The sequence below is a fragment of the Vanellus vanellus genome (assembly GCF_965231255.1).
Source record: "Vanellus vanellus genome assembly, chromosome: 3".
Classification (NCBI taxonomy): Eukaryota; Metazoa; Chordata; class Aves; order Charadriiformes; family Charadriidae; genus Vanellus; species Vanellus vanellus.
The window spans coordinates 22,927,431-22,949,319 of NC_138907.1; the positions used below are offsets into that span (position 1 = coordinate 22,927,431).

Sequence of the window (21,889 nt, forward strand, 5' to 3'; positions counted from 1 at the left end):
AGACAATCCTAGGCTCTTGTAGTAACGGCTCGATCAGAGGTCAAAGAAAAGTGAATGATGAGGAAAGATTTAAAGAATTTTACTTGTTTCCACTAAAAAAAAAGTGACTGGGGAACTTGTAGGTCTTCAATTATGTGCACGGTGCTGTAGTTTGGAAAGGCATAAAATACTTCATTGAGGGGGTGATTTGGACGGACATTAAAAAAAAATTAAAATCCCAGTAACAAAGACAGCAAAACGCTGCCTGGATTAGGTGACCGAGTGTTAGGACAGAGCTCAGTGAAGACCGGGGTTGTCTCAGCAAAGGAATAAGGGCTAAATGCCCACACCAGGGACATCCCAGGTATTTTTCCGATGACTCTCTGGTAATTCAGCAAAAGGCGGGGATGAGGGGATGACACAGCCAAGTGTGCTGATTTCAGCAAGATATGATAAAAATTATATTACACACACACAAACAAATTATATTCTTCTTCCAAACTTAGAACAAACAATAAATTTAAAAGATTCCTTTATAGAGAGGCGGGAAGGATAAAAGCATTGCTGTTTCCTCTTATAATCTTCAAAGAAATCAGAGTTCAGTGAGTCATGCACTAGAAATGAGCTCAGTGAAGTTCATGTAGGGAAAAATCTCAGGTGAATAATTTGCGACGATAAAATTAAAAATAGAGTCAGTAATGATAGATGCCTTTTAATGGACTCAGAGCAATGAGATAAAGGGATAATTTTTTTGGTAAATCCAGGGGAGGATGGGATTCACCAAGAATTCACAGGAAAGTGCCCACCCTTATTCAGGCACAGCTGAAAAAGCAATCTGATGTTAGTTTAGTGTCCCAGGGAACGAAGGAGCAAGGATTGCTGTACAGGCAACAGAAATCGGGGAATACAGAAAGCATCGGGAACCAAATACAGATGGCGTGCTGGAGCTGGAGTCCAAAGCAGCTCCTGGGGGGGTCATTCCAGTCTGCCATCCTCCGTTCCCCCAGTGTTTGAAATTACATGGCCTGTCCTAAGCAAAATTACATGGCCTGTCCTAAGCAGCCGTGATCCCTCCAGCAGAGGATGATACTCAGGAAGAAGATGTGGCTGTGGCTCACCCCCTTTCCTCCAGCGAAGCATCCTTAACAAATGTTTTTAAGGCACAGCAAGAACCTCAGGGCAACGTGTAATGAATTTTCAGGTGTTGAAGATAAAAAGACAACATGAGAACAATGTTCCTATGGCTTTACATTTGCAAAACTTGCAAACAGGAGGCTCGGGATTCAACTGGGTAGAAAACACTGGTATGCAGAGACACGTGTCACACTGCTGGGACCCAACATCCTGAAGATGGGTCTGGACAAACCAGGAGGCCAGCCTGGGGGCGGGCGGGAAATCCCTACAGGAGATGAGACAGAACAACAAAGCAGGATGACAAGGCTGGAAATCTGTTGTTGTTTTTTTTTTTTTCCCCAGGAGATGGCACTAAAGGACAATTGCCTTTCGGTCGGAATCGTGCAATACAGTGGAAACTTCGCCGGGGGCCAAACTGTCCCGCAGGCAGTTTGCACTGCCATCTTCACAAGTCGCTCCTTCTTATCAGAAGCAAAGCTTTATTCTTAGCGTCTGTGCTTTTAGCAGGGCTGAGGATATCTGTCTTATACATCTCCATCCAGTAGGTAAATATAAGCTCTCTGCTTATCATGGCAGGATCCCACTCATAGCTTCAGAGAGTCACTCAGGCTAGAGGGACCCCAGGAGGTCTCTCCTCCAGCCTCCTGCTCACAGAGCAGGGTCGACACTGAATTCGTACAGGGTTGCTCAACACTTTGTACAGACACATGTTGAAAGCCTGCAGGGACAGAGACTCCACAGCCTCCTGAGGCAACCTCTTCTCATTCTTAATTATCATATTAGTGATTTTTTTTCACCCTTATATCCGGCTGGAAACTCCCCAGTTTCAATTTATGACCATTGCCCTTTGCTGTCTGGCTGCCGACCTCAGTGAAGAGCCTGACTCCATCTTGTTGACAACCCCTTCTTAGGTATTGAAAAGCTGCTGTCGGGTCCCTCCTAGGTCTTCTTTCCTCCTCCAGCTCAGGGAGCCCAGACACCTGAGCATCTCCTTGTAGGTGACGCAAGATTCAGGAAGAAGCACCACCCTCTCAGAGCCCAGGCTAGACTTCACCCCGAAACAGGCCTGGCAGTCTGATAGCTCTTTGCTACAAGGAGAAGGAAGGGGAGAATCTGCTTGCATTACTTTCTTTTAATTTAATTATCTCCAATAATCTACAAGCTCTTTAGGCTCTCTACTGCTCCTTGAAGAAGAAAGGTTTCCAAAGCGGACTGCGTACAGGTAACTGCAGCAACTTGGTGCAGATTTTAGGACCAGTTTTGTCTCAAAAGAGGCCAGAGCCCAGCTAACGAGGGACTTGGGATAGAGAAAAAAAATAAAGAGACAACTGGTTTTATAGCACCCCAACACAAAACCTGCCATCTTGGCAGTCTTACAGACAGACAGAGGGCAGAAAAGTCGTTCATCCCTGAAATGAACCTTGGCCTGAGACTGGCAAAGCCAGCACCGAAGTGATGTGGTGTGGTGTGGCTCTCCTCAGTTACGGCACTTCAAAAGCAAGCTGTAAAAGAGTGCTTCCTTGCTGCTAATGTTGCAGGACAAAGGACAATAGCTGTGAGTCCTCTGCCGTTTCCTCAGAGCCTACAGTAAGCCAGAGTAGTAATTAAATGTTCTGGGAAAAACAGCAGAAATAAGCTTTATTCTGCTCAGTGAGTCACTGAGCAGGCACTAGGAATAGCCAGGGATTTAATTTAAAAGTGACTTGCCAGGCTGTCAGGTTAGTGGAGCTCATTCCTGAGAGACGCTTGGATGAGTTGACTACTTCTTGCCACTCTTGCATGTATTCAGCTTCCCAAACTTATTTATCCTGCCGTCCGTTATAAGACACGGTGAAAGACGGGTAGAAAGCTGAAGGGAACCACATAGCACAGTAGCACACCACTGCAAACAAAACACCTGTGAGGTGAAACGATGGGTAGAGGTGCCAAGCAAGTGCCTGAAGGGAGGAACGCGTTGCATCCAGCCGCAAGAGGGTCAAACGTCCACTTTATTCCTAAAAGGAACCTGGAAACAAGGTGCAGGCAAGCCTGCCTGCACCCGTGGGTTGAAAGCTCTCCCTGCTGGGGTGACTTCTCCAAGGCCAGCCTCGCCAAGGGCACGTAAAGCCCATGCAGAAGCCAAGAGTTCATCCCGGACTGCCCTCCTGGCTTGGCACGCTGTCAGGGCGAGGGCTGTCCCGGAGGGCCCAGCCTCCTCACCATCGCCGACGTCTCACTCTCCTCCGAATCACTTGCAGATTCCCAGCGCAAGGGCTCTGCTCCAGGTGGAGGTTGCCATTCCTTGTCAGGATGACCCGCCACCCGACGCCGAGTGGGTCGGGGAATATTTCCTCTTGTCTCACACGTCACCGAGACAACATTTAAGCAACAGCGCTGCAGGATCTGCCCTGTCCCACCTGTTTGCGTCGGAGCTAAGCCAGACCTGACACAGCAGGGACGCTGCCGTGGCTGACAGGAACTACGGCCCTCTGCCATCCACCGTGCTGAAAAATGAACCTCACCCCCCCGGATGCGCATTTTCTAGACGCTGCTGCATCAGCTGGGCTGGTGAAGAGAGCAGCAAACCCTCAGGCCAAAGCTTCGCCTCACAAATTCGCTCCACCAGCTGAGGAGTCAATTACTGCTCAAGGAGTACTGATAAGCAGCGCTAATTGGCAGCCTCGGTGAGAACCAGGGGTTCATTCTGAGGAAGGAAAACAGGCTGGCATGAATCGCCAGCTGTTTTATAGCAACAGCATAGGCTTACTTGCTTACTTTTTCTTTCCTTGCTTACTTTTTCTTTCTCTTTCTCCTTTCTTTTTTTTTTTTTTTTTTTTTCCATTGTTTTTGGTCTATTTTAGAAACACCCTTCAGCAGAAGCAGACTTGCCAATACGCATCAAGCTTTTCTTTTGTCAGGCTCACACAGAAACAGCATTTGCATATCACACGGGTTCTGCATGGATGGCAGCCAGGTTATTCCCTTAACGTTGCACCAGGTGAGCAGAGACCATAGGTCAGCAGGCAAAAGTCAGTGGTAACCATTGTGCCGAGCGGTTCACAAACTGAAGTCCATGTTTACCTTTGCGGAAGGGCCCTGCACTGAATGGGCTGAACCCCGGGCGCTGCAATGAGGGAGCAGCTTTGCTGTGCTGAGCACACCGACAAATAGATGGACTCTCATTTCACACGGGAAGATGGAGACATAAATCCCCCCTGCGTTGCTTTAGTCATTTAAAAAAAAAACCGCTCTAATGATTCACACTGTAAAACATACCGTGGTGTAACAAAATTTGAAGTCAATCCCAAAATACGCAAGCTGGTGTGGTATGTGGGTGTTAGGACAGCCCTGTTCCTACTGAAGACGACACAGCAGTTATCAATACCCTCTGGCGCGCTGGTGGGGGAGAACGGAAGGCCGGGTCTGTCCCAGCAAGAAAGTTCAAGAGAAACAACTAAAGACATGAAATCAATGAGCGAAATCCACGCGTGGCTATTCCTACCCCAACTCCTGCACCTTAGATCCTCGATAGCCTCATCCCCACACCTTGCCTTTCCCTGAGCGTTTCCATGGAGCCCGGGCTACAATCACGTCCTCCTGGAAGAGCGCTGAGGCCAGAGGCAGAACAACACGGGGAAGTTTACATTGCAGCTTCCCCTCGCCGTTCGGGCCGCGGCTGAGAAACGCCTCCTTTGTGCGTTACTTACGTGCATAGGTAATCACAAGACGCGGATCACGTTGCTTTTATTTACAGTTCAGTTAGAAAAGAGCATTTTAAAAAAATCCCACCTTTGTTTCATTTGCTACATTTAAAAGAAATACAGTGGGGTTTGCTAAGACGTGCAAACCTCTTCACTCAAAAAAAGGCAAAGAAAGCAAATGGACAGCATTTTTTTTTCCAGATAAGTCAACTCCTTGATTACAAAACCACTATCAAAACTAGAAAGATCTATAATACAGAGAAAGCACTTGCAGGGAAAACATTTGCTGCTGCCATGAAAGACTGACAGAAAAAAAAAGTAAATAATAAAAACCCACAGAATTTTGAAGGACTATAAACCCCATTGTTCCTGTGTCATCAATACAAGATTTATATCTCTTGAGGTGTGACACGGAAGCTACTCCATCCGCACCCTTGAGCTGATGTTGACAATCTCTAGCTACGACTTCCACCTGCGGAAATGAAGATGGAGCCGGCAGGTTATTTGGCCCCATTCTTATACAAAACGGTTGTACATTTTTATACCAAATGCTGTATGCAGGTTTTTTTCCCAGATGCAGCTGGTAATCCATTTTCGTTTACAGTGAACACCACAGAACTGGGTGTTCTTACAGCCCCAGCTTCCAGAATCAGGTGTGTCAGATATAAAATCTGTTCTCAGTAAGAGAAGTATATGCAGGTTTCACAGCAGCAGAGGAAAAGTTTAAAATGTTAATCACAGTGAACCTTTAATGCCCCAAAATTGGAAGACAAACACACCTCATTTGCTTTCTGGATTTTTACATCAGTCTTAAAATGTAAAGGCCCATGATTTTCAGGGTTTCAGATGAACAACATCAATGCAGCAAAGCTCATCACGTCTCAGACCACAGTCCATTTATATCCGAGTATATTTTTAAGTATACTCGTAATCTTAACCCTCTCGGGGGGAAAAAAAACCAAACCACCAGACATCAGAAAACCAAAGACTACCTTTTCCTGAGCCCTCATTATCTGTTTCCTCCAGTGCTTTGAGAATTCCTCTCACTAGCCAGACTTCGATCTCCACCTCCCCAGCTGCCCCCCCATCCTCTACTTCCCTTCATTTCTCTCTCCCTTACCTACTTGCTTTTCCATCTGTCCTTGGCCCCCTTCCACACATAGCCCAAAGCTTCAAAAAAACAACTCATGTCTGAGAACAAACTTCAGCTCAATTAGTCGAAGATTATTTCCTCATCCTTGCATTTCTTCACCCTGATCCGATTTTATAAAGCGCTGGAAGTTTTTGCAGAGAAGAGCACTCTCTCTGAGGGAAGGGGCTGGCCGAGGGGGTTGGGACTGGTTTTCCAAGAGGTTTCTCAGATGCGGGTCTCAGATTTAATCCTAAGAAAGCAGCAACGGCCTCACGTCCTCCCCCGTGGGATGCTTGGAGCTGCGCTAGCGGACGAAGGATGCCACCTGAGCTGCCACCCCAAAGGGAGCGGAATAAGCCGTCGCTAATCCTTGCAGGCCGACCACCAGGTAGCGGCATCCCTTCTGCAGCGCTTTGCCGACGTTCTGCAGAGAGAGACGGGAGAAGGGGATAAAACAAAGGAGAGGAGATAGAAAATACCTTCACATAAAATCGATATAATCGTTCCAACAGCCAATGTCACCGACCCAGAAAATGAACTTCTCCCACAGCTACTGAGGGCTTGGGCACGGAACAACATTTTACCATCTATTTTTATATAGAAATACACACCCACAGAGTAGAGTTAAACCGAACGGATGCAGCCTCCGCAGGAAGCCAGGCTTTTACGTGGGCTTCTATTCAAGAATAAAATTAGTTTAAATTCACACCTAGTTCACAGAGGTAAGTGTTCCCCTCCCCACGTTCTAAGTATGTTAGTAACTCTTAAAAGCACATAAGCTGTTTAAAACTGGAACTGAACAAGAAGGCAATAAATCATTGAGAATACTTTTATGGAAATGTCATTGCTTTTCATCAAAACTTTTTTTTTTTTGTCAAAATAAGACTGTTTTGACCCACTTTCACATCTGTACACATTTAAGAACTCATCTGTGTACTGCATTAGAGCTAAATTGCTACAGATAATTTCAACTATAAACCTTAATCTAAGTTTAATTTCACTCTTGCTAGTTTTTGCTCATATGGCTGGTCATGACTGGGGAGTTAATACAATGTGGTCAGTTTGGGAGGAGTATCAGAATTAACTGCTAGTCATGCTTTATGGTTGCTTGGGAATAGATCAAATTATCCCTTGTAATATGGAAAACACTGAAACAGAGGATATATTTTTAAATGTAATGAAATTGGTGAAAGCCAGTCAATAGCTATTATACTCCTAGGATTTCTTAAAGCTGGATTACAGTGGTACTGGCACATGAAAACCTTCAGCTGTTATGACGCCACCGCATAGCTGAATTTTGCATATTTACTCCTATGAAAACTTACTAGAAGGGAGTTAGGACAGCCAACTAAAAAGGCAGCTGGAGCCCGGGGACAGAGCCTGGGGACAGAGGAGGTGACGCAGTGCCTTCCCTTCCCACATCTGCCCCCGTCCTACTAAGTCACACTAGTGACTTCTTTCCTCCTTCCTGCACCGTATACAACTTACCTACCCGCACCTCACGAACACTTTCACGAGTTGGTCTTTACTGCCAAAGCTAAACTGGCAAACCTTTCCCCTGGGGATGTTGTCTGACCAATACAAAAGGGAATACGCGGTATTCAAGAACTACCCTGTGCTCTAAACACTACTATAAGCGCCCTTATACCAACAGCACATACAGTAAGAGCACATCAGCAAAGCGATGAACATAACCACTCTCACAAAACTGCTCTGTATAAATCAAGCCTGCACTGGAAGCTCTTCGGACTTGAGACTGCTTTATACTGCATGTGGCTACTGCCACTTGGAAACCACAGTGCTGGAAACTCAAAGCATCAAATCCATCACGAAAGAACAAAATATTCTGTTCACCTCTTTATGAAACAGTAGTATTTGTGAGACAGCTCATGACCGAGCTGTCATCTGTAAACTAGGAGTTTCAAAAGTAACAAACTTTGCGGAGCTGATTGGCATTTTCTGCATGTCAGACATAGCTAGAATATCTTTACCAAAATCATCATTTTTTTAAAGAATGCAGCAGAAAGTCAGGTCTCGTACTGACATCTGTAATCTCTGTGGTAGGAAAAGATGCCAGGCACCAGACAGGTTTTTCCTCTTAACACAGAGCCTATTTTATTTTATTCTTTTGCTACAAGACATACCTGACCTGTATTTAAGTGACATGAACAAGAGAAAAATAACCGAATTCTTCCAAATCACACTTTTGTACTCAAAGGCACCACCCGCCCTCCGGGAGGGGAGGGGGGGGAAGAAAGAAACCACCAGACTGCGGGACTTGTGACTTTCCACACAGGAAAGCAAAAGAACAGTTTTGAGCCAAAATAGTAGTTACACAATGAAGAACATGTTGCTTCTTTTCTTTTTTTTTTTTTTTTCCTCTTTAACTCATAGCAGTGATTTTCAGGGGACACCGAGAAGGTGAACTGGGAAGTGAGTGTACTGGGAGGGATGTTATTACCCCTTCTTTCGGTCACTTAAATAGAAGAAAAAAAATTTAAAAAGGCAAGCCAATTAACTGGAAGTTTTAAGGAATGGTGTCAAAACAATGACGCCGAGGGCAGTGCGGAACAAAGCACGGCAAAGTACCCGTCACATGGATCAGCTTAGTGTCATTTTCACTCCGAAACGGCAGATTTTTCCTGCTCTTTGACGCCGGCGGGGGCCGGTGCCGTGCCTTCCCCGGCGGGACCGGGTCTCCCCGGCCAGGGCAACCCCCGTCAGCGGGCTGACCCCCGCCTCGGAGCTAAGCACTGGCGCCTGGAATGCCTGAAGGACCGAGGGGACTTCCCACAGACCCTCGGAAAAGCCGGTGCCGAGCTCCGGCCCCGCCGCTTTCCCTCTCTTCCCTCCCTCCCTCCCTCCCTCCCTCCCTCCCCACCCGTCGCTCCGGCTGCCCCGGGCGGCGTTGGCGGCCGGTCCGGGAGCGCTCTGCCCCCCTCACCTTGCCGTACTTCTTCAGCCTCTTCCCGTAGGACCGCTTGCCGGCGGCCCGCGGTGGCCGCAGCGGCTCGTAGGAGTCGGGCAGGAGGGCGAAGCGCACCTTCCTGCAGGCAGCGCCTTCCTCCTTCTCCTCCTCCTCCTCCTTCTTCTTCTTCTTCAGCGCCGCCGGCCGCGGGGCCGCCGCGCTGCCCCCGGCTGCCGCCGCCGCCGCCTCCTCCTCCTCCTCGCCGGGCAGGATGAAGACCTGGTCGTCGCCGGGCCCGCGGCGGCAGTACCTGCCCCTCGCCTTGACCCCCAGCCGCGCACCCACCGTCATGGTGCCGCCGGGCGCCGACCCGTCTGGGCGGGCGGACCTCCCTCCGCCGCCGCTTCCTCCCCCGCCGCCGCACAGGTGTGGCCGGAGGCGGCCGCTGCCCCCTCCCCGGGGCGGGACGGCCGCGGGAAGCGGCGCTCCGATCCCCGCCGCCCTGCGGCTCTTGCCCGGGGAAACCCGCCCGCCGCAGTCCGGACCGCGCCGTCGGGCGCCGGCGGCCCCGGTGCGGGAAAGCATTGTCTCGCCTTGGGAAGAAGCGGGGAGTCGCCGGGGGAAGCCCGGGACTCGCCCCCGCGGCTCAGCTCCGGAGAGGGGCAGCCCAGCCTGTCGCTGGGACAGGGGGTCGCAGCCCCCCTTCTGCTTCGACCTCCACGCCGCGAACACTCGTGGAGCAGTGAAATGGCTCCTTCCCACGGTATCACACCCGCTGCGCCGGCAGCGGGTTTGGGGGATCACACTCTTTTCCCGTCCAAAAAACAAAATAAAACAAAAAGCCAAACTCCTTGGTAATCCCGCTATTATAGGTGTTCCTATTACAGTCTCGCGTGAAAAGTATCTCTGGTATACAGGGCTGCGTTCTGCTTCCCGTGGCCAAGGGGCACGTACCAAACCCTGCGTTTACAGGCGAAGTTTCTCAGTGGTTTTGGCCCAGGTGCAGGGGGATGCTGACAGCCCCGCGCCTCTGCAGCTGGGTGGGCTGCAGGGTAACAACGGCGCTTCCCGAGCGCTGCCCGGGTAGCCGGGGTCGGTCAAGAAGAGCAAAATTGTACATATAATTTATTAAACCAGCTGGTATGCTTATCAACATTTAATACGTACACAAATACTTCGGATGAGCAGATGCAATGATAAATAATAATAATATTTTGGCTAATAATAGCCAAAATAACGGCTAATCCTTTACTGTGGGTTTTTCTTACCGAGGAACAAAGCCTCGAGCCTGTGTCTCCCCGAGACGTACCCTTAATGCTCAGCAATGCCCCACACGTGGCTTTGCACCATCATCACAGCTCCAGGCAGAAGGCTGCGTAAGGGGCAGCCTGGCCAGCCCTCTGAAGGGTGGAAGACCTGAGCTAAGCTGGGGTCTGCCGCTATGGGAAAAGTGCTCTACCCTTCCTCTATTTTATATTAAAGGTGTCACCACTCCTGTTACCATCATCAGGTTTTTAATTTAAATCTCCAGAAAGCTGAGGTAGAGACCTAAACCCAGGCCAGGATTTCATGCTGAGGACCAGTCCCAAGCGGGCACCTACCGCAGCCCAGGGGTGGCCCTCGGAGCTCCTCCCTCCTCCGGGCTCTGGCTGCGCCTGCAGGGCCCGTTTCTGAGCCACCCAGTTCTCTCCTCCACCTCCTGGAGCGGAGTGCTGAACTTGCCCTTCGTCCTGGAGGTGCAGGTGTGTCCCAAACACCACAGAGACACTGAACCAGAAAAGGGCCATAGGTCCTGTCCCAAGTGCCCATTTTAACAATAATCACGTGGTAGGGAGCCTGAAGCTGCGAGGCATAGGAGTTAAATTTTGCACACTCTGATACATTGCTATAGATTTTATTGTGCTACTTTCTTAGACAGTTTGAGAGATGAAGTAATGGCTTGATGCTGATTACATAGCAGCATCAAGAAATAAAATACCAATAATCTGTCAGCAGCTGTTGAATGGGATTTTCATCTTGTTAACCTCAACCTACCTTGAAAATTTTTAAAGAAAACAAACAAAAGCATTAAATATTTTCCTGGGGCTTTGAAAAGTGTTTCTATCTAGCTTTTTGATTTATTGATCCACTACTGAATGTACACTTTGCCCCTAAAGGAGAAGTGCAAAGATAACAAAAGATAATCTGTCTTCTCAAGAGGGTCAGGGCCTTTCCCCACAAACCAGGTTTGTACCTCACAAGTTTGTTTCATTTTCCAGAATTCAACTATCAAAACCTCAGCAAATACATCTCTCAACAGAGATTTACTGTCTCTGCTCGCATGGCAGCAGGGGAACCACAACACGTTCTGCGATTAAGAGGTCCAAGGCACCTCTTCGATGTAGGACACTGAGTAGCAGAAATCTCAGGTCTAACAGCTTGTGGAGTTTTAGCGTCATCATAACTATATGGCATTAATGATGTCACTTGGTTCTCAAGCATTATTTTTCATCCGCAGAAGCAGGAGTGAGCATTTATTGTCCTGTCATTTAATGTTTTAAACTGGACTGCACGAAAACGGATCTACTTAGTTTGGAAGTGTCTGTATACCTTAAAGAAAGCAAGCAAGCAAAAAAACCAACCCCAACCTAAACCAGCAGAACCATGCGGTAGTCTAACTGCTCACCGCTCCGCCCACCCCAAACGCCCCCTAGAAGCGCTGCCAAGAAGTTGCGATCGAAAATGTAAGCCCTCTGAAGATCCGAGACATCCCTATCCCTTCCTGGAGCTGTGGAACATGACATGGCATTTAACTGCCTTTGGGATTTCCCAAGTTAAAGCCGTGCTGATGAAATGCCACACTGATTCCCTCCCACATGAAAGTCAAGCTGTGTTTCAGATCCAAATGTCCTTATCCCACTCTTACGCAAGGACTAACTTATATGTAACAGGTACGTAATGAGGCAACTGTTGAGGGACCCAAAAAACAGGCACCGAGGATTCCGTATGCAACATCTTGCTCATTTCCATACCAAGTGCGCTCTGCTTGCCAGTAAAACCAGCAGTTCTGAAAGTCTCTTGCTCGGATCTTCCCACCTTATTCCTGCCAGGAACAGGAGATTGGGAAAGGCAAATGAGGGGTTGGGGTGCACCTACACCTTTGGCACTCAGACCATGCTCTCGCTGAAGCACTTTGGTGTACTTGGTAGGGAGAACATAACGGGCTCGTCTTCCAACAAGGCAAAAGGAGGAAGGTGAGCAGGGCTTGGGAACCAGGGCAGTTCCACACTGCTGGCAGCTGCTGCAAATAACACCGCTTACAAAGTGTCCATATACAGAACGATTAAATTGGCACTTCAGGCTGCCGTGTTTCATGGCAGACTTGAACTCAAATTTATAACCTCTGTCCTCTTGAAACGCTATCTGTGTTTTGTGGAACACTGACGCATCTCTGGTTACATGAAGCGCTGAAAACCAGCAACAAACTAGGGCAAAATTAGCCCTGTGAAAACATGGCCTGTAAAGTGGGAAGCCACCCGAAGTACTTCATCTACCATCTCACAGCATGACTTACATTTTTTCCACTGAACCTTCCGAAAAAGCAAAGGGATTTGTTTCATGATTAAGTTCATACACGATCTTGGACTGACATCACGGTTACGTTCTAGTGGTGTATTTTCAAGGATAACTGAACATTCACAGACATTTACGGGTAAATTGAGCAGACACAAACCCCTCCTGAAGCTCATTTTTGGCAAGTTTCTGGTAAAGCTCCTGGACATGCATTTCTGAGAAGTGCTAAACCACCAGTACTTTGTGGAGGGAGCAGGACCACAGGACCGATGCAACGCTAATCCTGAATTCACACAATGCAGAAGATGAAGTCTTCTGTACACCTTTAGACCATTTTGCTACCTGCGGTAATTATTGCGCTTTTAGAAAGGGCAAACAACAAGTATTTTAGTATGAGAACTGTTCAAGTAAGTTTTAATAGAGTGCACCAGTGAATCAAGATGACTTGCATCAGATTTTGTTTCAATGAACATCAGATAAAAAAAAAAAGAAAAGGGGCTACAGTTCTTTCTTTCCAAACACCACCCTTTTTCTAAGGCAACAATACACGTCCATTTCCGAACATAACTGTTACATAGGAAAGCTACATCACAGTACAGTATGTAAAGTCCATCTCGGTCAAGAAGCCATTAGAGAATGGCACATTTACTACACTTACAGCCTTCTAACTTAGGGTTACAGAGTTTTACCACAGCTTTTTTTTTTTAATTTTTATTTTTTAAAGTGACAATTTCTTAATGAACTTTCTATTCTTCACAAGAGTGTGCAGATGGGGCCCATATGTTGATATTACAGTAATTACGACATTAAATAACATTGCACAACCAACCTCTATGGTTAATTCAGTACAAAATAACAAGTATTAAAATGTACCAGTACTAGTGGTTTTACATAGTTTATAATCATTAATTATGAAGGAAAAAAATGTGGGTGTTTTTTTTTTTCTTTTCTGTAGGCAAGAGCCTAATTACAAAGCTGCACATTACAGGCATAATGATGTGGAATAAATACAAGAAATCTGGTAAAATATTAAACATAAACAGGTTACATGGGAACAAACTGTACAACCACGAAAGCATAAATCAACGATTTATCATTATAAACAATGTATGTTTAGCTGTAAAATATTATGCGGAATTGCATGTACTCTTTGGGGGGCACATGTTCCAAAAGCCAAGCTAATTCCTGAGGTGGTATTATTAACTCATACAATTGGTCAACACTTCAGATTATCTTGTGCTATTAAACAGTCCCAATATTAATATATTTCCATAAAATGGAATTTATAGTATTCTGAAGGCAGCAAACAAGTGATATTTTACACCATGATATTCAAATGAAATAATTACGGTTCTCCATTTCGGTGCTACATTTGTTAATGGGCCACGGGAGTCAGCACTGTCACGTGCAGACAGAACATCACTTAACGCCTGGTTTCTGTTCCCCCACAGCTCTGAGCCGGCCCAAGGCAGAACAAAGTTTTTAAACTGTAAGTGCCAACACTGTAAACATGTTTGTATTTTTTTTTTCCAACTAAACACTGTCCAATAACAAGGATAAGAGCCAAAAGATAAGCAGGAACAGTCTCGTGTAGAACAAAAGCCGATTCTTCATCGGCTTTTGGTTCAAATCATGAACAATCTTTAAATAATTAAAAATGGTCATGCTACAGTTGTGAAAACTATTTTTGTGCATTTGACTCAGGACACAAGTTTTTTTAAAAAACACATGATAGAGGTAAGACTTATAAAAACCACCAAAAATGTAAATGATAGGGAAGAACTTTTCCAACTCAAAGCATCAAACATACATTTCTGTGCAGAAATCTAGACAACTATACAAGATCTGAATTTAAGCAGTCATCTTTTTATTATACAACTCTATGAACATAAAATGAACAGAATGCTCTATATACTTACCTGTACATGTGAACATAACTTCTTTAGCTACAGTTATTTAATATAGGTCATACTGGATTTAACTTTACAATTCTGAATAACTATGTATAACCTTATTGCAATTAGGGCAATTTCTACATGGGGATTTTCACAGGCCAATCACATTAGGCGTAACCAGTACATTCAAAGTGTAGATCATGTATGAATCTTCCCTGATCCCAAAAAATTTAGGTTCTCTTTACAGCTTAAGCTCGTTTGCTATCTTGGATGCAATGTTCTTAAAGGCGATAGAAGTCCCAGATATTCTTTTGAAACGAACTCCGTTGAGTGACAATCGTGGCAGTTTGCAGACTTCCATCTCCCACTGAACAAGGCTATCTTGCCGTGCATCGCCGTGAACACAGAAGAGCAAAAACCTCTCTTTTTGTTCGTAATCACAGTTATTAGCATCTAACACTTTCCGAATCTCTCTCATCATATCGTTTGGGTCCATAGAGCTAGTGGTCTTCATACTCCACGTGAACCGCAAGGAGCGTGGCTTCGAATCTTTGCTATCCTCCTTCTCCCTGTCTTTTGGCTCACCAGAAGCACTCCTGGAAGAAGTGACATACAGAACAGTCAAAAATAAAAGCAGCACAGCCAAGAGACAGAAGTACAGTTCTCGAGCAGGGGTTTCTAAACTGCGACTGATACACCACTAGTCTCACGCAAGCTAATTCAAAGAGTTCGATGGATACGGCTGGAACAGTTGTGCACCATCTCCTGCACGCATGTGTGCTTCGGCATAGCACTGGGAGCTGCGACCGGCACTGGTGCAGCTCCCAGTAGTGGCACACAAGCAAAGCAAGTTTGGAAACCCCTGCTCTAAAACGTTCTGATGACAACATGTGCAATGGTAACTGCAGCAGACACACGTTACTCCATACTGCTCCAAAGAAAGTGGAATTTATGTAAAAGCATGACTGAAGTTCTGCTGATTTCATGATCTGGAGCATGCCATACACCAACAAAACTGCAGTTGAGGGACACAATCCTGAAGCATAAATCATACTGTAGAAGCAGCAGAGGAAGAAATCCCACCCTGCGATTCACAAGTCTTCAGCTAATTCCCTCCCCTTTTCCGCTTTTCCCCCCTTTTGCTTTTATTATGTATTTTTGACCTCTCTCTGTGTAAAAAGACCTTATAATAACGTGCTTTATTTTAACTGATGAAGCAGAATTTTGTGCTGTTAATTTGGTTGTAAACAGCTTGTTTGTCAACCAGTTGGGTACACAGACAGCAGCTTTTTCACAGAAGACCGGGATGGGTAGACACAAAGTATCTCACTTGATACAACGACTTGGATGAAATTTCCAGGGAATAATTTCCAATGAATGTTCTTACTCTGACGCTTCCTGACCGAATAGATTACTTATTCCATTGTAGAAAGCATTTTGAGAAACAGCACTAATTATTTTAAAGTAATTCCACTGCCAACTACTTCTGTTCTTGTCCCAAGTACTTAAGATGCCTGATGCTTCCCCATCCGTCACTGGGGAAAGGTGCTGTTCTCATTTTGATAGTCTATAAACTGTCACTATTCAGAGAGGAGTCAAAACAAGTGTTTTTATTTGAACTTTCTGTGTGATCCCCAGAGAACCACATCGATATTAAGGGATAGAGCATGGCAGGGATAAGATCTCAAACAACTTTTAGCCCAAAACAGACACTGTAGGATGACAAAAAGTAGAGGAAGCTAGAGAATGAAAGCAAGAGCTGAAAGCAACTTCACACTTCATTTCATTTGAACATTTGATCAATCTCTGTTCCCTTTCCATGTCAAGAATTCGACAGCTAATAGACTTTGAATTGAAAAGGGCTAAGGTAGATAAAATGCATTGTGTATTATACAATGTATCTTGTTAAGAATGTGCTGCCTTTTTTTTTTTTTTTTTTTTAAATAAAGCCTTTCTGTTTTGAAAACTAAGTCGATACTTTCAGTCAGTGACCAGTTTAGAATGCAAACTACAATGCCTGTTCATTAGAGAGCATAAAAATAAAAAGTTATGCACTGTGCTAAGCACACCAAAAATGCAGAACCAAATGCTGAAACATGGCAAAAGAGCAGATATACTGGAAAATGAGCATATGAAGGAATGCTTTATCACTAACAAAGCATCTATAGACTTGTGTACAGTGGTTGCCATACAAATTCAATATTTAGCAGTTACCACCCTTTTTGTCTGAATGTCACTTATTTTATTTCTCAGTGCAAAGTGACATTCATTTCTCAGGGACTATGAGGTGTTTACTTCTGGCAAACAGCAGCTTTAGTAATGAACACAGTATGTAACTATAGTAAAAATTTAATATATACATATACACACACAGACACGCACAAAGTATACTACATTTTCCACTGAAACCAAAAGTAAACACCATTAAATATTTATAAACCAAAACATTATTTTAAGTGCCTAAATGATTGGTTAACTCCTACAGGGGGCTTTATTATTCAAAGGAATACGCTTAAATGAAGTTTTATATTAAATACTTCGCAAGAAAGCAAAAGTGAGGGATAAAGGACCTCACCAACCCCCCCCCCCCCACCCAAATAAAAAACATTTTTGAAATGCAGATTACTTAAGCACTATTCTATTTTACATCCTGATTAAAAATCTTTAAGAAATCACTTAAACCTTGATGCGAAAGACCTAGGAGCGAAGTATTAATAGTGGCTCCTCACCTTGAGGTGTCAGTTCTGCCACTGGCTTCGCCTTCACTTGGATCCCTCAAAACAAAGTTAAGGTTGAGATTCAATGATAAAGGTGAAAAATAAAAGTTAAGAAAACCTACATCTAGAACAATGTTAAATAGCTACCGAACAAAAAAAAAAAAAAAAAAAAAATCAGTATAATAATGTCAAGCCTAACACTGTTTAACAGTATTTTTTCACAGCTGCAATTTTAATTTCCCTTTATGATATACCTTAACTTCTTTCAGCTCTGACATGTGGTTGTTTAATGTTTTTTTTAAACTGATGGTAAAATTAACATGTTGTTCTCAACCTACTGCAGAAAGAGCAATGGCCACGTGCAATTCCAGCAAGCACAGAGGAGCAGTTGATCAAGGTGGTCCAGGGGGTCTCCACTTGCACCCTTCTGGGCCAGGCCTTTAGACCTCCATCCTGAAAGCACTTAGGTACACGCCCATGCTTAAGCACACTCAAATAATTAAAGATAAGATGTGCCTAAGAGTTTGAGAGACCAAATGTTTGGAGCCCAGGTCAGAAAGGTAACTTCAACATCTGCTTATCTTTAAGCAAATCAGCTGTTACATTGACTTTGCTAAGATTACCGGTGAGCTTGAGTTTAACTATATCTTTTTTTATCTTGCTGAATTAGAGCTGTACTTTACCAAAAGAACTTTTTTTTGTATTATGCCTTTTTAGTCTGAAGCAACTTGAAAAGTATCCATAGATGGTATAAGCCACCTAGGTATGTTCCTAGTGCTGCTGTACAAACATTTTAATAATGCACCCAATTTCAATTAGCTAATTACTTTCATACCTTCAAAAGACAAATACATTAGTAGCTAAATCACAGAAGTATCATTTCACATAAACCATTCATACAAAATACTTCAATACCCTGTTCATTAAGCATTCTCATTATGCATTTAGTTTACATACTTACCAGAAAAGGCATTTACCTTTGCCAAAAGATAGTAAAGTCTTTCTTGACACCTTCTAATCAAAGTATGCTTTAAACCATTATTTCCTGAACAGTACAGAAGTTAAAAGGCATGCAGTTATGTGACCCAACTAAAAGAACAGCAAACCTCCCCTGAACCTCCACCCATGTAATCCCAGCCACTAAAAGTCTCAAACAACCCAAAGTTTAAAAGAATAAAAACACACCACAACACCAACACTCCCTCCCTCCTCCAGCAACAAAACAAAAACCCTACAAGGCCTTCACTACAGGTAAATGCATTTTTAGCAGTATAAAACATAATATGAAATTGAATGAAAATGTTCTTTAAATAAAATAAAAATGTTCTAGCAAAGAGCATTTAAAAATATATCAATTTACAATATATTAATTCCACATACATAGTTTACAATATTATTTTAATATTGTAGTTTAACATAATGGAAATATTAATTCTTTGATGTGACCCTTCAAAAAAATTCAAGATACCAGTCCTTGCAAATAACAATGAGCTATGATGCAAAAAAACAGCCTGTGCTCCTGAAATTGGTTAGTTACTTAACAGAAAATACCTTTCTTCCCATTTGGAAATCTACACTGACAACATAGTTGACTAACTTTGCTGCAACTTTTTTTTTTTTTTTTTTTTTTTTTTCTCTCTCTCTTAAAGCCAGAGAACAAACTCTCTATCCCCAACTATGTAAGTGCTGGCGATACAGGATTATGATCCTCCATTATTGGTGTCTTCAGGTTTCTGAAAAAAGAAAATCGTGCACATACTTTTTTTTTTTTTAAAGGTCATCATAGGAGGTATTACTTAGACACACACTGACACACTATCAGCTCATCAGGTTAAATTAATTTTATGAGGAACATCACTGCATTTCTTCTAGCTTTCCCTCTTCTTTTCCCTTGTAATATATCACCTTATGTAATTCATGATATTTTACTTACTACTAGCTTAACCTAGCTTTGATTTTATTTTTTTTTTTTAAACACACAAATGATAGAATTCAGTACATAACAGCATGGTTTTGCAAAGCGAATAGAGGTTTCCAAGACACAGTTCTGTTGTAAAACTGACAATAATGCAGTATGGACACATCCATAAGTAGGCTTAAGAATTATAGGTAAATCACTGTTAGAAAGAGGGGAAACTGAAAAATTAAGTCCCCTTTTGGGAAAGCTATTGTAACTGCTAAGTCAACAGTCACTTGATATTAAACAGTGTATTCGAAAGTCTTTTCCAACACTCCTCCTGACAGTATTATTACTGTTAGCATCATCACAGGAATGAGCGCAGGTCCAGGATGTGTGGGTTTTCTTCTTTCAGAATCCTTAACTTACATTTGAAGAAGCTGGCAACGTGATATGAGAGGCTGCATGATACTGAAATATTAGTATTTCCAGACATCCAGACTTCTGTCCACTTCTAAGCTTCTCATTGATTCACAGATTTTAGAATTCTCTGAAATACTTTGTTAATATCTATTCCCTCTAAGCACAGCAATAAAATTGTTGTAAATACAGCCCTTGCACCTACATCCAGTTAAGAAAGTAAAATATTGTTAGCATTAAATAATGACTCATTTTTAAGGCACCACTTTCAGTATTTCAGTTCATTTGGTTTTAACTTAATTGTAGCGTCTTTGTATTTTATCTGTAAAGCATGAGGAAAAAACCCCTTTGAGAAGTGTTCTCTTGCTCCTTTTAAGATAAAGCAGCAGAACAGCTGGTCAAACATAATGGTTACAATATACACAGAGAAGTAAAACAAGACAGTTCTGGAACGAATGCGTAAAACAAGCAGCATTCTAACTAAATTTACATTTAATTCAGACTTAAACTGGAAATTCTCAATTACTTTGCAATTCTGGCCCTAGTTATAGGCTGGGCTTTTTTTTTTTTTTTTTTTTTTCTCTTAAAAATCGAGGTACTAACCTGCGAGCAAACTTGGAAGTTATCTTGCTTATTATACCAGTTGATGTCCCTCTTCTAGCATGTGCAAAAGCACCGGTTTCATGTGATGGTGAGGCAGGCGGTCCATTGTAAGTGGCATTACGCCGCTCCCTTAGCTGCTCACCATGGAAAGTGCTTCGACTTGAACTCCCCCGAGGAAAGCGGGTTCGGTCTGGAGTGGTAGTGCTAATACTATGAGCAGATGGGGAAGCAGCAGGCACTCTTTGAGTTGCACTGCTGGGAAAACAGAAGCATAAATAAAGAGAAAGACTATGCTAGAATCCCTCCTACATGACAACCATTTCTCAAAGATAGGAATAAAAAACCCCGCTCTTGATCCTTTTTTATTTTAAAACCTGAATCTGCTACTGATTCACTTTTATGATTCATACTTACAAATAATCAAGAGAGATTTTCATTGTAAAATCAAATTATCTCAAGTATTAAGAGCAGTTAAAAAAGTATACGCAAATAATAGAACAAAGGAAAAAGGTAGAAGTCTGTAGTAAGATCTGAAAGTGTTCCCAGCCCTCTTTCAGAAAAATATGTTCGCCAAAACCTTTAACACACAAGCACTCCAAAAACTTCACAGGTATTTCTTAAGAAGTAATCATCTGTCACAAACAAATATATAAAGCTATTTGGGCAGTTAATAGTAAAAGCAACTATACTGTGGTGCTTTTAGACAGAAATAAGCCTAGCAATCTACAAAACCAAGAGCTTATCATTTCAGTATTTCAATTGAATTTATGGTGGCCTGTGTTGTACGGTCCTGTCCAAATTAGTTAAATTTTTAACTACTTAAGTTTTCCAGAAGCTCCCAGAGGGAGGCAGTCAAGGAACTTCTTTAACTGTACGCAAACATGAATGATGAACAAAAATCAGGCTTAAATCATCTGTAATACCCACGTTACTTGAGTAAGCTACTGTTTCGAAACAGAATGCAACATGACAGTTTTGAATAGGTTACAAACGTATTCAAGTATATCACGAACTGAACAACAACATTTTTAAAGTGCACAGCATTAAAGAAATAGTAATCAATTTATTACCTTGGTCGATAAGCTTCAGTGCCATCTTTGATGGTTGGCAGTGTAACTTTGATAGGATGACCAGAGGCAGACATAGACTTTTGATGTCGAGGCCGTGTTGATACAGCAGAAGCTACTGCAGAGCCTGCAGAAGACGTGCTACTCGCAGACATTTCTGTTAGGCTTTTACCATGGCAGCAAGGCAGGCGGGATGGACAAATGAAAAGGGAGAAGTTAGCGTAAAACCTCCACGGAGAACAGGGAAAATAATAACTAATTTCTTCTCTTAAAATATAGCAAATGCTGTTTAAATAACCAGAAGACTGAGTGACCAGGCTGCCTTAGTCAGCTAAAGTAAAGAATACAGAATTCTGAGAAAATTATGCTTATCTATAAATCAAATAACCAGGTATGTTAGCTAGGCCTTTTCATTCCTTCCAAAATCAAAGCTTACACACACATTATTCAAAGTAATGAAGAAAGACTACAAATAGTATACAAAACCAGTAAAAAAATACTGAAAAAGAAATTCAGAAAAAGACTTAAACAGATTGATTAAATAGACTCTCCTTTCATGAAGATTTTCAGTTAAAACTTAAACACCTAAAACTTCAAACATTTGGAACTGCTGTCACATTATCACTTGGAAGGGACTGTGTTTTTAAAGGACCAAGTAGTACTTTTCCTCTGGACCGTCCCAGCCCCTGCTAGGCTGAGCCAACCCTTTCAAAATACAGTTCCTTCAACCAGTACTTTTATTTCTGCTTCACCTAAGTGGCGAGGAAGAGATGAAAGTAGTGGCAAAACTATTATGTTATTAATTTTTAAAACAGAAGTCAAATGACTTAAGCTAAATTACAGCTTTGCCTCTACAAGCATAAACTAAATTGCATTAATAATATATTGGCGACAACAGTCCCAAA

At 43.2% G+C, this 21,889-nt stretch overlaps 2 protein-coding genes across 4 annotated transcripts in view; both read right to left on the reverse strand.

Annotated features, from left to right (window-relative positions):
• Positions 1–4,831: 4,831 nt before the first annotated feature.
• On the reverse strand, positions 4,832–9,240 carry LOC309669788 (required for drug-induced death protein 1). The gene is made up of 2 exons (XM_082480562.1): positions 8,870–9,240; positions 4,832–6,349 (listed from the first exon to the last, which is right to left on the reverse strand). Exons 1-2 carry the CDS (start codon positions 9,182–9,184, stop codon positions 6,230–6,232), a joined length of 435 nt encoding a protein of 144 aa, XP_082336688.1. The 5' UTR covers positions 9,185–9,240; the 3' UTR covers positions 4,832–6,229.
• Positions 9,241–12,776: 3,536 nt separating this feature from the next.
• Positions 12,777–21,889, reverse strand: part of MARK1 (microtubule affinity regulating kinase 1) — a 61,127-nt gene continuing 52,014 nt past the window's right edge. The window contains exons 15-18 of one of the 3 annotated variants that reach the window (XM_082480199.1): positions 20,988–21,149; positions 19,918–20,169; positions 17,010–17,054; positions 12,777–14,876 (exon numbers count right to left, since the gene is read on the reverse strand). In XM_082480199.1, the coding sequence (XP_082336325.1) occupies positions 14,522–14,876; positions 17,010–17,054; positions 19,918–20,169; positions 20,988–21,149 (814 nt within the window). In that variant the 3' untranslated portion in view covers positions 12,777–14,521. Of the gene's footprint in view, positions 14,877–17,009; positions 17,055–19,917; positions 20,173–20,987; positions 21,150–21,889 lie in introns of all 3 variants that reach the window. The other 2 variants (XM_082480198.1, XM_082480200.1) reach the window with 2 other exon arrangements.